This window comes from Caloenas nicobarica, chromosome 33 (genome assembly GCF_036013445.1).
Source record: "Caloenas nicobarica isolate bCalNic1 chromosome 33, bCalNic1.hap1, whole genome shotgun sequence".
In the NCBI taxonomy this organism is placed as follows: Eukaryota; Metazoa; Chordata; class Aves; order Columbiformes; family Columbidae; genus Caloenas; species Caloenas nicobarica.
The window spans coordinates 2,536,067-2,549,345 of NC_088277.1; the positions used below are offsets into that span (position 1 = coordinate 2,536,067).

Sequence of the window (13,279 nt, forward strand, 5' to 3'; positions counted from 1 at the left end):
TGTGGGTCTGTCACCCCCTGCCCTGTTTGGACACACCAAATCCCCGCTGCTGGTGCGGGCAGGGAGCTTGGGGGGTGCACAGCCCCTTCCCACCACCCCCGGAGCCCGACAGAGCATACACGGAGCAGCCGCGGATGCTGAGGGGAAGCGTTTTATTTTTTTTTGGCTTTGTTCCTCTTCTCCTCCTTCAGCTTCTTCTTGGAGAGCTTGGGGCTGCTGGCCTTGCGGTAGAGGTGGCACCCGATGAGCGCCAGCAGCGCCGGCACCAGCCCCAGGCACAGCAGTGGCACCACCTCATTCACCAGCTTCTGCCAGTAACCGGCCCGGGACAAACCCACCAGTTCCACCTCAAACCGCAGCACCGCATCACCTGGGGGGTGAGCAGAGCCTGAGCAGGGGCTGCGGGGGCTGGCGGGGGGGAGGGACCCCGAGGGCTCACCTGGGATGGTGGGGGGGGAGCCCCGCTTGCCGTAGGCCAGGTGAGGGGGGATGATAGCTCTGCGCTTCTCCCTGCCATGGTGAGAGACTGTTGGTGCCCTGGGGGGCCAGACCCGTGCCAAAAACCGCAGCGGGGATGCTGCGGGGGGGCTGCTGCCCACCCCCTGGCCCCACCACCTGCCTTACCCCACACACATGTCCAGCAGACTCTGCTCCAGGCCTGGAGGGGAGAGGGTGGAGAGGGGTGAGCGGGGGCATCCCGCAGCTGCACCAGATCCCGGTTACCCCCCCGGGCCCCGCACTCACCGGGGATGACTTGGCGCTTGCCCAGCTCCACCTGGAGCGGGTCGCGGCTCAGGGAGGTGTCAATGACACGTCCATCCTCCAGACTGCCCTGCGGGGACATGGGCACCGTCCCGGAGCCATCCCCGTGCGGGTCCCAGTGTTGCCCTGGGACTGTCCCCGTGCTGGTACTGGCACTGCTGTCCCACTCCCACTCTGGTGCTGGTCCCATTGTCCCCCCAGGACTACCCCTGGGCTGATCCCAGTGCCACCCCTGTGCTGACCCTGCTGCTGCCCCAGGCATATCCCACCATCCTCCCAGTGCTGGGACAATCTGTGTGCTGGTCACAGTGCTGGTCCCAGTGCCAACCCATGCCCACACTGGTCCACTCCCATGCCAGTCCAGGTGCCACTCAGGGCCCATCCCTGAGCAGTCACCATGTCACTCCCAGTGCCACCCACCCCAGTGCTGTCCCAGCGCCACCCCGGTGCCACCCCCATGCCCACCCCGGAGCCGCCCCGGTGCCGGCCCAGGGTTCCCCCCGCCGGTGGCGGCACCGCCCCCGCCCCGCCCGGGGAGCGCAGTGCTGACGTGTTCCTCCCGCCGCCCCCCCCGCACCGTGTAGTGGATGTGAACCGTGTCCCCCGGCGCCGACAGCTCCGTGCAGCCCTCGGGGGGGGCCACCTGCAACGGGAGGTCACGAGGAGCCGGGCCGGAGTCCCCCCGTACCCTCCGGTGCCCAGGGAGCCCCCGGGCGCTCCGTGAGCCGAACTCCCCTCCCGGACCTCCCGTCCTCCCGGTGCCCCGTGCTCCCCCCCTGCAGCCCGGTCCTCCCGGTGCCCCCCGTTCCGTAGCCTGGTTCTCCCGGTGCCGCGTGCACGCCCCCCGCCCAGACCGGGCTCCCCGGCACGCCGCCGGGTAACAGCGTCCCGCTGGTCCCCCCTCCCCCCCCGCACCGCCGGACTCCCCGGTCCCAGCTCCCCGTCCACGAGGGCCGACGGGGGTCTCCAGTACTCGGTGCGCCCCGGTACCCCCCGCTCCCCCCGAACTCACGAGCGTCTCCAGCCGCAGCCCCCGGGCGCCGCTTTCGGTTTCGCTCTCGGCGGCGCGGGCGGGCGGCGGCGGCGGCAGCAGCAGCGCCAGCAGGAGCAGCGCGGCGGGGGGCGGCATGGTCGGGCTGGCGGCGACGGCGGCGGCGGCGGCACGGGGACCGCCCCCCCCCGGCCCGGCCCCCGGGAACCGCCCCCCGGGCCCGCGCCCCCGCCCCCGTCCGCACCGGGACGCTCCACCGGGACGGGTCGGCGGGACAGACAACGCGCCGCGGGGGCGGCCGGAGATGCTCCGAGCCCCGGCGGGGCGGGGAGGACCCGGAACCGGCCACCCCCGCGGTGCCCGGGGACACGCGTCCGTCCGCGCTCCGGTGCCACCCAGCCCGGGCGGGGACCGGGTGTTCGGCTCCACCCGGGGGCTGTCCCGGCGCTCCCGGGCGGAGGCGGCCGCCCCTGCCCGCGGCGAGCTGGGGGTCCGGGTGGGGGGTCACCCCAGGGGACCGGCGGGGTGCAGCACTCGCGGTCCCGGCGCCGTCGGGACTCGGTACCAGCAGGCGGCAGCAAAGCCTGGAGAAACGGGCACCTACCCGGGCCAGGACCCTTCCCCGGCAACCCCGTGGGTGCAGAGCAACCCTTCTGCTGGCACCCCAGCCCCACTTCCAGCCCCCCTGGCCATGTGGGACAGGGGAAGTTGAGCTCCCACCAGCGAGAGGCTGGACGGGTGGCCCGGGGCTGGGCTGGGGCCCCTGCGGAGCTAAACCCGTCCCGAAGCCGCCGTGTCCCTGTGCTTGGGGCGGGACACCAGCTCCTGGGGCAGGAGGCAGATCCCGGAGCCGGGGAACACGGGGAGCAGCCTCTGGCTCAGGGGGGGTCACACATGGGGTGCAGCCAGCCTCCCTCACCCTGTGCCGGCGGTGATGGCCCTGTTGACAGCGGCGGTGGCCACACTGGCGGCGGTGCCAGTGCAGGCCCCGGTGCAGCTCCCGGACGACGGCATCGGCATGCCGGCCCCACCGGCGCACCCACATACCAGCCCCGGTTGCCGAGAGGTGGGGAAGCCGGGCTGGCGGCTGGGGTCCGGGGTGCTAATGGGATTAGGGCCGCCGGGTCAGCACCAGGCTGCGCCCCTCCCACAAAGCCACCAGGCCAGGCGGTGGGAACGCGCCGGTGCTGGCTCTGTGGCTCCCAGCCTACCGGGGAATCCCGGTCACCCACGCTCCAGACCCCCCCATGCTGGAGTAACCCAGGCATCCAGGCATCCAGCACCACATCTCAACTTAGCGCCACCGGCACAGAGGGATTCTGGACACCAACAACCCCCAAGCCAGAGGGAACACAGGAATGGGGACAGCAGCGCTGGCTCCAAACAGGACTCAGCCAGTCCCCTGTCCCGTGCAGGGGTGACACCAGGGGGCTGAGCCTCACTCACGCCCGTCCCAGCACTGGCACCGTCCCCACGCCCCGGCTGGGATTAGCATTAATGGGATTTACCATTTCATCCAATATTCCCCTAAAGATGAGCCTGGGAAGGGAGGCTCCCCCCTTACCCCCCCACCAGCCCCCCTCACCCCCGCTAAGCTCTTTCTAATTAAATCCAGCCCAGGGCTGTCCATCACCATCTCCCTCTGCGGGAATCCATGCCGGGGGGGCAGCGGAAGAAGAGCCATGGGGCCGTGCTACATAAAACATGTTTAATATCCAAGGGGGGGGCCGGGGGTCACCCACCGTCTCAGGCATGGGGGCGGGGGGGGCGAGTACACACATCCCCAGACGGGGCAGAGCCGCAGCGACACGTCACACCAAGCACAGACCGGGGGTATAAATACGGTGCCGGGGGGTGGGGTACAGTATGGGGCCGTCTGTCTGTCCGTCCGTGAGGGGCAGGGACATACAATCACTATGCTGGCATGGGGTTGGGGTGCAGGTGGCCAGGGGGGGGCACAGCCATGGGGACCGTGGGAGTCCTGGCAGCCCCGGCACCCCCCGTGGGGGTCGTGCTGCAGGGAGGAGACCTGCCTCAAAGTGACATAGGGGGGACATGTGGGACCCCTGGGGGCACACAGGGCTGGAAGGGGATGCTTGGGGTAGGGGGGAGGGGAGTGTATGGTCCCAAATGCCCCTTGTGGCCCCGCTGCCCCCACATTTGGTCCAGATGAAGGTGGGGGGTGTGGGGACATTCATGGGGATGGGGGTGCCCTGGCATGGCCCCCCCAGGCAGGGCAGCACCGAGGTGGCTCCCAGCCCCCGTCCTGCTCCTCGGGGCTCTGCCCCCGCCCCCCAGATACATTATATAGAGCTATATTCCACACACGCACACACGAGATCCGAGGTGAACTGAGGAGACCCCAAAAAAGGCAAAAAACCCCACAGCAACCGGTGCCAGAGAAAGCAAAACCCAACCGGGGCAGGGAGGGAGCGGCCGGGGGGGGCACTGGCATGGCCCCGGGGGGGGGCCAGGGGCATGGGGGGGGCCGGGGCCAGCGGCCACCCGCTCACTTCTTGTTCTTGAGCTGGTTAGCGAGCCAGTCGAGGCCCTCGTAGAGCCCGTCCCCGCTGGTGGCACAGGTGGCCTGGATGTACCAGTTGCGGTGGCGCAGGGAGTGCAGCCCCAGCTTGTCTGTGATCTCCGCTGCGTTCATGGCGTTAGGCAGGTCCTGGGGCAAAGACGAGGGGAGTCACGCGCCAGCCCTGACGCCACGGGGATGGGCTCTATCCCACCACGGGGGTGGACGCCAGCCTCGATGCCATGGGGCCGGGCACCATCCCAGCACAGCAGCCCTGAGGCTACAGGATCTGCCATAGGCATGTGAGACACCAGCCCTGATGCCATGGGGATGGGCATGGTCCTGCCACGGGGGTCACTAGATCCCAGCCCCGACATCCCAGGGATGGACACGTGCCTGCCACAGGCACGCAGAGAGCAGCCCCAACGCCCTGGGGATGGTCCCGGCCTCAGCACGGGACTCCCAGCCCCACCTGCTTGTTGGCAAAGACGAGGAGGACGGCGTCCCGCAGCTCGTCCTCCGCCAGCATCCGCATCAGTTCCTCCCGCGCCTCATTCACCCGCTCCCGGTCGTTGCTGTCCACCACAAAGATCAGGCCTGGGGACAGCGAGCAGGCACTGCTGGGGGTGCAGGGTCTGTCCCGTCCCACGGACATCCCACTCCCCAGCGAGCCCCGTCCCCTCCCCATGTCGCCGGGGGGACCTACCCTGGGTGTTTTGGAAGTAATGCCGCCAGAGGGGCCGGATCTTGTCCTGCCCACCCACGTCCCACACGGTGAAGCTGATGTTCTTGTACTCCACTGTCTCCACGTTGAACCCTGCGAGGAGCAACAGCGGAGGGAAACTGAGGCATGTGGAGCCGTGAGCCCCTTTCCAAGGAGTCCGCATGGGGAGGTGTCTCCGCCTGGTGCCCCCCCACCCCGCACACCTATGGTGGGGATGGTGGTGACAATTTCCCCCAGCTTCAGCTTGTAGAGGATGGTGGTCTTCCCGGCAGCATCCAGCCCCACCATCAGGATCCGCATCTCCTTCTTCCCGATCAGGCTCTTCAGCAGGTTCCCGAAGATGTTGCCCATGGTGACAGCGGCGCTGGCTCCGTCCACAGGCGAGGCCGGATCCTGCGGGGGCAAGGGGCAGGGGTGGGGGGTGTCCCTGAGAACTGGGGGGCACTGCAGAACTCCAGGGATCTCCTGTGCTACAGGGATTGGGGACCCCCATGCCCTGGGGGGAGGCAGAGCTCACACTCCATGGGGGCTGCCCCTGTGTGCAGCTCCATATGGGGGGGCTGTGCTGACAATGGAGCCCCCCCCTACAAAGGGACAGGATGGGCTCCACACTGGGGGAAACTGAGGCACGAGTCCCAGCCTTCCTTGAGGGGAGGCACAGCCGCCCTCCGGCCCGCCCCTCTGCACCCCCCAGCTTGTGTACAACCCCACCGGCCCTGGAGCCTCCCCCATGGGGGGCCCCGAGCGCCCTCCGCCGTCCCCACGCGGCGCCCCCCGCACCGCAGCGCGCCCCTCCCGGCCGTGGGCAGCTGCCCGCCCCTGGGCCCCGCCGCAGCCCCTCGGCGCGACGCCCCCCGAATTCACTGCCACCCCCCCCCCGGACCGCAGCACCGCCCCCGCCGCTCGCACTGCGCCCCTCCAACGCACCGCCCCCTTCCCGGATTGCAGCGCACCCCCAAATCACTCCCCCCCCGCCCCAGCTGCACCGCCCCCCCCGCCGCGTCGCCCCCCGCCCCCGCACGCCGCACCGCCCCGCGGCCGCTGCCCGCGCCCCCGAACCCCGCGCCCCTCCCGCTGCACCGCATCACCCCCCCCGCTGCGATGCCCGCCCCCCCCCCCCCCGCCCCCGGCGCTCCGCACCCCCAATGCACCGTGCGCCCCCAACCGCGCCGCAGACCCCCCCGCGCCGGTGCGGTGCCCACCCCCCCGGGCTGCAGCGCACCCGCCGATGCGCGGTGCCCCTGCCCGCGGACCCCCCCCGCACCTGATGCCGGTGCCGGTGGCGCCCCCCACCCGCAGCTGACTCTGCACCGCTCCCGCCGCCGGAAGCGGAGGCCCGATCGCGCCGATCTCGCGAGAGCGTCCGGTGCCCCCCCCACCCCGCTTCCCGCCCCCCCCCCGCACCGGTCCCGGGGGCGCGCGGGGAACGGGGGGGCGCCGAGCTGGCGAGAGCCGCGAGGCGTTTCCATGGCAGCAGCTGCAGCAATGCCGAGGGGGCTGCACCGGGAGGAGCGAGGGGTCTCGATGCCCCCCCCGAGCATGAGCACCGGGGGGGCGGGCAGCGCCCCGTTCGGGGGACTACGGCGGGGCGAGTGCCCTGTGCTGCACGGGGCGGGCAGGGACCCCAATAACCGCACGGGGATCCCAGGGATGCTCCCCCCAGCACAGGGACCCCCGCCCTGTCCCGGGCCAGGCTGGAGCTCCCCCGCCCCGGCCCGGTGCGGTACCGGCGGTACCGAGGCCGTCCCGGTGCTCGCGGGCCAGGCAGGGGCTGGCAGCGGGCGCGGGGCATCCCCCGGTTTTCCTCCCCTCTCCGGTCCCTCGATCCGCCCAGCTGTCCCGCTGTCCGTCCGTCCACTCCTGCTCGGTGCGGCGGGATGCGACGGTACACGCAGCCCCCCCGCCCCGGGCAGGTAAGGGCGGCCGTCCCGGGGGCACCGGCAGCACCGGCCGGCTCGACGACTGCGGGAGCCCTTCTGCGCCGCCGGGCTTCCGCAGAGGGGACGCGGGGGACGGAGGAGGCGTCCGGGGCAGCGTGAGGAGCGGGGAGGGGGGGAAGCTGGGGTGAGAGGACCCCCTGGAGGGTCTCGAGATGGAGTGCGGGGGGCAGTCGTATTTGGGCCCCGCCGGTGGTGGCACGGCCCCGGGCAGGGCCCTCCCGGCCGCACCCCGCGGCCTCCCCGCGGCCGCTGACCTCAGCCCCGGGAGCCCCGACGGGGCGGCGGCCCGAGGGCGCGGACACCGCCCGGCCCGGCCGGGAACCGGGGCAGGGGGGGGCGGGAGCCGACGTCCTGGAGCAAACCCCAGGGCGGCTCTGGGCCCCTCCCGGGCCGGGGAAGAGGGCGCGGGGGCTGCCCGGTGAGAGCCCCCCCTCCCGCCGCCGGCCCGGGCTTTGTCCGTCCTTGAATTGAAATCGTGAGCGGCGGCCCCGGGCCGTGACGGGCGAGCGGGGCTAATCCGGCCCCGCATGACTGATCCGGGGAAACCGCCGCGGGGAGATTACCCCGCCCCGGCCCCGCCACAACGGGGGGCTCAGCTCAGCGCCCCCCCGCCCCGGCTCCGCAACGGGTTGTTCACACCCACCCGGGCAGGGGACAGCAGGGACAGACCCTCGTCCCCACCGAGACGCGGGCAAACACCATCCGTGCGTCTCCGTGTCCCGTCCGCGGGCACGCCAGGCCGCCCTTCACGTCCGGGCATCCTCCCGTCCTCCTCTCCATCCCCTCACGTCCTCCGTCCCTCTCCCCCCGCTCCATCTCTCCCTCCATCCGACACTCGGTGTCGGCCCAGGCCGGGCGCCCTGGGGCAGGGGGAGCCGTGTGGGACCGTCTCGCACCCACAGGGACTGCACATGCCGTGGGCGCCCACGGGCACGCTTGCAGGGGTCCCAGGGTGCGGGGTCGGCGGTCGGGACAACCCGGCCCCGAGCGGCGAGAGGACGTGGCCGCCCCGTCGCGCCGGGTACGGACCGGTACGGGCAGCGTCCTGAACGGGATGGGGATCGGCGGCTCTGGACCGGCACTGGCGACCAGCGCAGCCCCGACGGCCCCGCGCCCGGGGAGCTGCACGTACCCTTCTCAAACCCGGAGTCCCGGGACGGTGTTCCCGGGCTGTCCCGGGGCTGTGGTCCCCGGTGAGCCCCGGGCTGTCCCGGGACTCTGCCCCTCCCGTGCGCCCGGGGCTATCCCGGGAGATAGCGTCACTCCACTCCCCCGTGCGCCCGGGGCTGTCCCGGGAGATCCCGGGCTATCCCGGCCCCCGCTCCCTCCGTGCGCCCGGAGCTGTCCCGGGCTATTCCGGGATCTGCTCCTCCTTGCGTCGGGAGCTGTCCCGGGCCGTGCCGGCCTCTCCCCGCCGGTGCCGGTAGAGCGTGTGCGCGGGGCGGTGGCGCCGGGGAGGTGGGGGCCGGGGGCGGCAGACGGGCCCCCCCCGGCCGCGCTCTGGGCACGGGGCGCAGCCACCCGCCGAGCTAATCCGGGCCGTGACGGACAGGCCCGGCGCCGCCGCTCCGGCCGCCCCATAAGAGGTGCCGCGGCTCTGCCGCTCCCCATTGTTAGGGCGAGGACGCGGGGAGGCCCCGCTCGGCGGGACCGGCCCATGGGGACCCTCCGCGCCGCCCCTATAAGAGGGAAGGGGCTGGAAGATGCTCCCGGGTGCTGAGCGCTGCGCACCCGCCGCGCTGAGCCGAGTCCAGCCCCTCCGCCTCCCCGGGGAGCCGCCGGCGGCAGTGCACCGGCCACCGAGTATCGGCACCGGGCAGCGGGCACCGAGCAGGGGCACCGGGTACCGCGCCCGGACCGCCGAGCACCGGCATCGGGCGCCGGGCACCGCGCACGGACCCCCCGACGCCGCGCCCCGGGGATCGGGCAGGGAGCGACGGGCACCGCACTCTCGACGCCGCGTCCCGGGCACCAGGCACCGGCTGCAGCCCGTTGCCGGTTTCGGTGCCGGCCCGCCCGCCCGTAGCTCCCCGCGGCCGCCCTCAGCGCAGCCGCCCGCCCTGCCCGCGCCCCGCGCGTCCGGAAACACGCGTGGATGTAGCGGCCGGGCCGGGGGCTCCGCGGCACCATAAATACCCCGGCGGCCGCTCGCCCGCGCACTCTGCCGGGGCGTCCCGGTGCCGGAGCCATGCGAGCCGCCGCGCTGGGGCTGGCGCTCCGGGCTCTCTGGGCTCTGGCCCTCTCCTCCCTCTCCAACACGCTGGCGGTGAACAACAGCGGGCGGTGGTGGTGAGTCCGCCGGCACCGGGAGGGGGGGGTCGGAACGGGGCTGACACCAGCTGCCCCGTCCCCAGGGATGGGGAGCGCAGGTGTGACCCCCGGGTGGGATCCGGCTGCGGGCGATGCCCGGGGAGGAGGATGCTCTGGGGTCAGGCCCCCCCACGGTGGGATTGAGGTGGCGAGCGGGCTGCCGGGGACTCCTCCCTGGTGATCACTGTCCCTGCCTGTGCCGCAGGGGCATCATCAACGTGGCCTCGTCCACCAACCTGCTGACGGACTCCAAGAACGTGCAGCTGGTGCTGGACCCCAGCCTGCAGCTGCTGAGCCGCAAACAGCGCAAGCTGATCCGCCAGAACCCCGGCATCCTGCACAGCGTCAGCTCCGGCCTCCAGACCGCCATCAAGGAGTGCAAGTGGCAGTTCCGCAACCGCCGCTGGAACTGCCCCACCTCCCAGGGCCCAAACATCTTCGGCAAAATTGTCAACCGGGGTGAGGCTGCTGGGTGGCGGGAGGTGGCCGGGGGCTCCCCAGACCTCCTCGGTGGCACGCCTGAGCCGGGATGCTTGGCGAAGCACCCCTGGTTCACCGCATGGCATCACCAGCCCCCAGCCCATCAGCAGCCCAGCGTGGCTGCGGGTGGGGGCTGCCAGCGGGTGTCTCCTGCCCATCCTGGCAGCGCCCTGAGGCTCCGCTCCCCTCCGTAGGCTGCAGGGAGACAGCGTTCATCTTTGCCATCACCAGCGCTGGAGTGACGCACTCGGTGGCCCGGTCCTGCTCGGAGGGCTCCATCGAGTCCTGCACCTGCGACTACCGACGCCGCGGCCCTGGGGGGCCCGACTGGCACTGGGGGGGCTGCAGTGACAACATCGATTTTGGGCGCCTCTTTGGGAGGGAGTTTGTGGACTCCAGCGAGAAGGGCCGTGACCTGCGCTTCCTCATGAACCTGCACAACAACGAGGCCGGGCGCATGGTGAGAGCATGGGGGGCTGCGGGCAACGTTGTGGGGGGACAGGCATAGACACAGCCACAGAGCCCCCCAGCCTGTCCCTGTGCTTGGGCTGGGAACCATCAGAGAGGTGTTTGAGTAGGCTGAGCGTGATGTGGTACCACGGGAAGCGGGGTGCATGGTGGTCCCTGGCGGGGGGTCCCAGGCTGCTCATGGCACCAGTCCTTCGCCCCCCTTGCAGACGGTCTTCTCAGAGATGCGCCAGGAGTGCAAGTGCCACGGCATGTCGGGCTCCTGCACCGTCCGCACATGCTGGATGCGGCTGCCCACCTTCCGCGCCGTGGGCGACGTCCTGAAGGATCGTTTCGACGGTGCCTCCCGTGTCATCTACGGCAACAAGGGCAGCAACCGGGCATCGCGGGTGGAGCTGCATCACCTGGAGCCTGAGAACCCGGCCCACAAACCCCCCTCTCCCCACGACCTTGTCTACTTTGAGAAGTCACCCAATTTCTGCACCTACAGCGGGAAGACGGGGACAGCAGGCACGGCTGGGCGCTTCTGCAACAGCTCCTCGCCGGGGCTGGACGGGTGCGAGCTGCTGTGTTGCGGGCGCGGGTACCGCACACGCACCCAGCGGGTCACCGAGCGCTGCAACTGCACCTTCCACTGGTGCTGCCACGTCAGCTGCCTGAACTGCACCAACACGCAGGTGCTGCACGAGTGCCTGTGAGCCCCCTGGGACCACCCTGCCCAGCCCCGGAGGGGGTCTGCACCACCCCCCGTGATGGGTGCCCTGGCTGGATTGAAGGCGCCCATGGGTGGGCATGTGGCTGCACCCTGGGGACTCCTGTCCTGTCCTGGGCAGAGCGGCTGCCCCGGGGTCAGTAGCCAGCCTGGGTGGGCTGGGTGCCACGCACCTTCCCGGCCACCCCTCAGTTGCTCCGGCTGCCTGGAGGTCCCCTTCCCACTGTAAATAAAATATTTATTGTGGATGGTTTGATGCTATCCCCCCCTCAGCCCCCACTTCAATGGCCCCAGGCCCTGTGTTTTATAATTAAAGATAATAATAATAATAAATAATAATAATAATGCTTTGTTACAAGTTTCACTGATAGCCTTTAGAGAAGAATAAAGGATATATTTTTATCAGTCCTGACCCGATTCATTTCTGGGGGGCCGGGGAAGGGAGGGGACAACCTGTAGGGGGGCAGTGTCTCCCAAACCTTGGGGCTGGGCAGCTGATCCTCGCTGCCCTCGGCCATCCATTCTGTCCGTCTGTCCATCACCTCTCCATACACTCACCTCCTCCCTCTGTGTCCTCCAGCCGTCTGTCTGTCCATCCTACTCCCTTCCTCTGCCCTCCACTCCGACATCCCCTCCCCGCAGACCCCCTTCTTTCTCCCATCGTGCCCATCTCCAGCGCGGCCGTCGGGGTGTCCATCCCCACGGCCGGGGCGCCCATCACCATGGCACCTGGGCTGCGGCATCCCCGGCGCTGGAATTTGCCGGGGCGGCGGGGCTGGTGCCGCCGGGGCCGGGCGCTGGGAGCGGCCACGGGAGGTACAAGACGGCAGACAGGGAATGAGCATCGTCCATCACCGCTCCCGGCCGGGGCTGACGGCTCCCCTCGGCTTTGGGGGAGGAGGGGGGCCGGGGAGGGCACCGAGGTTACTGGGGCAGGGGCCGGGACTGGCCACCGGCCCCACACGCAGCCCCACACCCTTGCACGTGTTCTGGCTGCAGCCGGGGAAAGGCTGTGGCGAAGGTGGGGGTGCAGCTCTGCGGCTGGCACGGGTGTCCCCTGGGATGGGCATCCTGCGAGGAGGGCATCCCCCGGAGGAGGACATCCCTTTGGGATGGGCATCCCACCATAGTGGGCATCGCCCTGGGAAGGCCATCCCTTTGGCTCGGGTATCCCCCCGGCGTGGGCACCCCCTTGGGTCGGGTGTCCCACCAGGGTGGCCATCCCCCTGGGGTGGGCAGGGCCCGTGTACACCCCCTATACTGTAACCCCACATCTTGGGGTCAGAACAAGGTGAAGCAACGGGCTGCAGCCCCCGTCCCCATGTCCGGCATGGGGCAAACCACGGGGCCACGGTGACATCCAGCCGCGGTGAGCAGGCAGGACCCTGCCCGGGGACCCCCGGGGGACCCCACAGCCCGGGCTGCCCAGCGGCCGGAGCCGGGAACCTCACGGGGCCCCTGGGGATCCGCAGCATCAAAGGCTGCGGGATGACGCTGCCGCTGCCCAAAATATCCCCCAGGGCCGATAGTGGAAAAGTTGATGTTTAGACCCAGAGGAGGGGGGGAGAAAAAAAAAAAACACCGGGGGCCCCCGCTGTCTGTGCCAAGGTAAAAACACAGCCTGGCGTGGCGAAATAAAATAAAGAAATGCGAGAAAAAATGACTGGAAAGGAACACAGCCCGAAATAACCCTCCGAGCATCTCCCGCCTGCCGGGAGTTATCTGCCTGCTAAATTCTGCACACGCACAGGGCATGAAAATAGCCTGTTTTCCTGCGGTAGCGAGTCAGGAATATAGATAATGACATTCTTATAAGTCACCTCTGTTACTCAGCTTTTCCTGCACGCTGGTGACCGCCGGGTACCTCGGGCAGCCGCGACCCCCGGGCGGGCAGGGGCACCCCGGGTGCGGGGCAGGCACCCGGCTGCAGGGTGCAAACCTCTCCGGCTTGAACAAATACGCCCGGGCGCTGGAAATAGCTGCTGTGACAGCGCCGGGGCCGGCTCGGGGACAGGGACAGGGAGGTCCTGTCCCGTGCCAGCCCGTCACATCTGGGAAGCTGGGTAACAGCTGGATGGCGGCCCCAAGCTGGGACTGCTGCGGGCTGGGCCCCCCCGGCAAGGCTGGGGAATTGGGGGGGGTTCTGCCCACAGGTGTGGGACAGAGGGGCAGAACAGCACATAGAAGTGCAGGACAGAGGGACAGAGCCATGCCCAGAGGTGTGGGGCAGAGGGACAAGACAGTGCCCAAACGTGCAGGACAGAAGGACACGATGGCACACAGACGTGCAGGACAGAGGGACAGGACAGTGTCCAGAGTTTCACGACAGAGGGGCAGGATGGCATACAGAAGTGCAGCAAAGAGGGACAGG

General features: G+C 70.3%; 3 protein-coding genes across 3 annotated transcripts; 1 reads left to right on the forward strand and 2 right to left on the reverse strand.

Annotated features, from left to right (window-relative positions):
• Positions 1 to 135: 135 nt before the first annotated feature.
• FKBP11 (FKBP prolyl isomerase 11) lies at positions 136 to 1,891 on the reverse strand. The gene is made up of 6 exons (XM_065654346.1): positions 1,775 to 1,891; positions 1,340 to 1,405; positions 745 to 832; positions 625 to 658; positions 440 to 510; positions 136 to 370 (listed from the first exon to the last, which is right to left on the reverse strand). Exons 1-6 carry the CDS (start codon positions 1,889 to 1,891, stop codon positions 153 to 155), a joined length of 594 nt encoding a protein of 197 aa, XP_065510418.1. The 3' UTR covers positions 136 to 152.
• Positions 1,892 to 3,447: 1,556 nt separating this feature from the next.
• On the reverse strand, positions 3,448 to 6,335 carry ARF3 (ADP ribosylation factor 3). The gene is made up of 5 exons (XM_065654347.1): positions 6,263 to 6,335; positions 5,202 to 5,391; positions 4,981 to 5,091; positions 4,747 to 4,871; positions 3,448 to 4,424 (listed from the first exon to the last, which is right to left on the reverse strand). The coding sequence occupies exons 2-5, from the start codon at positions 5,347 to 5,349 to the stop codon at positions 4,263 to 4,265; spliced, it is 546 nt and encodes a 181-aa protein (XP_065510419.1). The 5' UTR covers positions 5,350 to 5,391; positions 6,263 to 6,335; the 3' UTR covers positions 3,448 to 4,262.
• A 2,791-nt stretch (positions 6,336 to 9,126) lies between these two features.
• On the forward strand, positions 9,127 to 10,894 carry WNT1 (Wnt family member 1). The gene is made up of 4 exons (XM_065654339.1): positions 9,127 to 9,227; positions 9,454 to 9,707; positions 9,923 to 10,188; positions 10,406 to 10,894. Exons 1-4 carry the CDS (start codon positions 9,127 to 9,129, stop codon positions 10,892 to 10,894), a joined length of 1,110 nt encoding a protein of 369 aa, XP_065510411.1.
• Positions 10,895 to 13,279: the final 2,385 nt, after the last annotated feature.

What these genes read in the sequence shown, in the direction of transcription:
- FKBP11 (XM_065654346.1), bottom strand. Translation starts at nt 1,891, where the DNA reads ATGCCGCCCCCCGCCGCGCTGCTCCTGCTGGCGCTGCTGCTGCCGCCG. An exon ending in GGCTGCGGCTGGAGACGCTC is followed by an intron (nt 1,406 to 1,774) that starts GTGAGTTCGGGG and finishes CTCCCGTTGCAG; the next exon opens with GTGGCCCCCCCCGAGGGCTG. An exon ending in CTCCCCCCCCACCATCCCAG is followed by an intron (nt 371 to 439) that starts GTGAGCCCTCGG and finishes CTCACCCCCCAG; the next exon opens with GTGATGCGGTGCTGCGGTTT.
- ARF3 (XM_065654347.1), bottom strand. Translation starts at nt 5,349, where the DNA reads ATGGGCAACATCTTCGGGAACCTGCTGAAGAGCCTGATCGGGAAGAAG. An exon ending in CACCACCATCCCCACCATAG is followed by an intron (nt 5,092 to 5,201) that starts GTGTGCGGGGTG and finishes TGCTCCTCGCAG; the next exon opens with GGTTCAACGTGGAGACAGTG. An exon ending in TCGTCTTTGCCAACAAGCAG is followed by an intron (nt 4,425 to 4,746) that starts GTGGGGCTGGGA and finishes TCTTTGCCCCAG; the next exon opens with GACCTGCCTAACGCCATGAA.
- WNT1 (XM_065654339.1), top strand. Translation starts at nt 9,127, where the DNA reads ATGCGAGCCGCCGCGCTGGGGCTGGCGCTCCGGGCTCTCTGGGCTCTG. An exon ending in AACAACAGCGGGCGGTGGTG is followed by an intron (nt 9,228 to 9,453) that starts GTGAGTCCGCCG and finishes CCTGTGCCGCAG; the next exon opens with GGGCATCATCAACGTGGCCT. An exon ending in ACAACGAGGCCGGGCGCATG is followed by an intron (nt 10,189 to 10,405) that starts GTGAGAGCATGG and finishes CCCCCCTTGCAG; the next exon opens with ACGGTCTTCTCAGAGATGCG.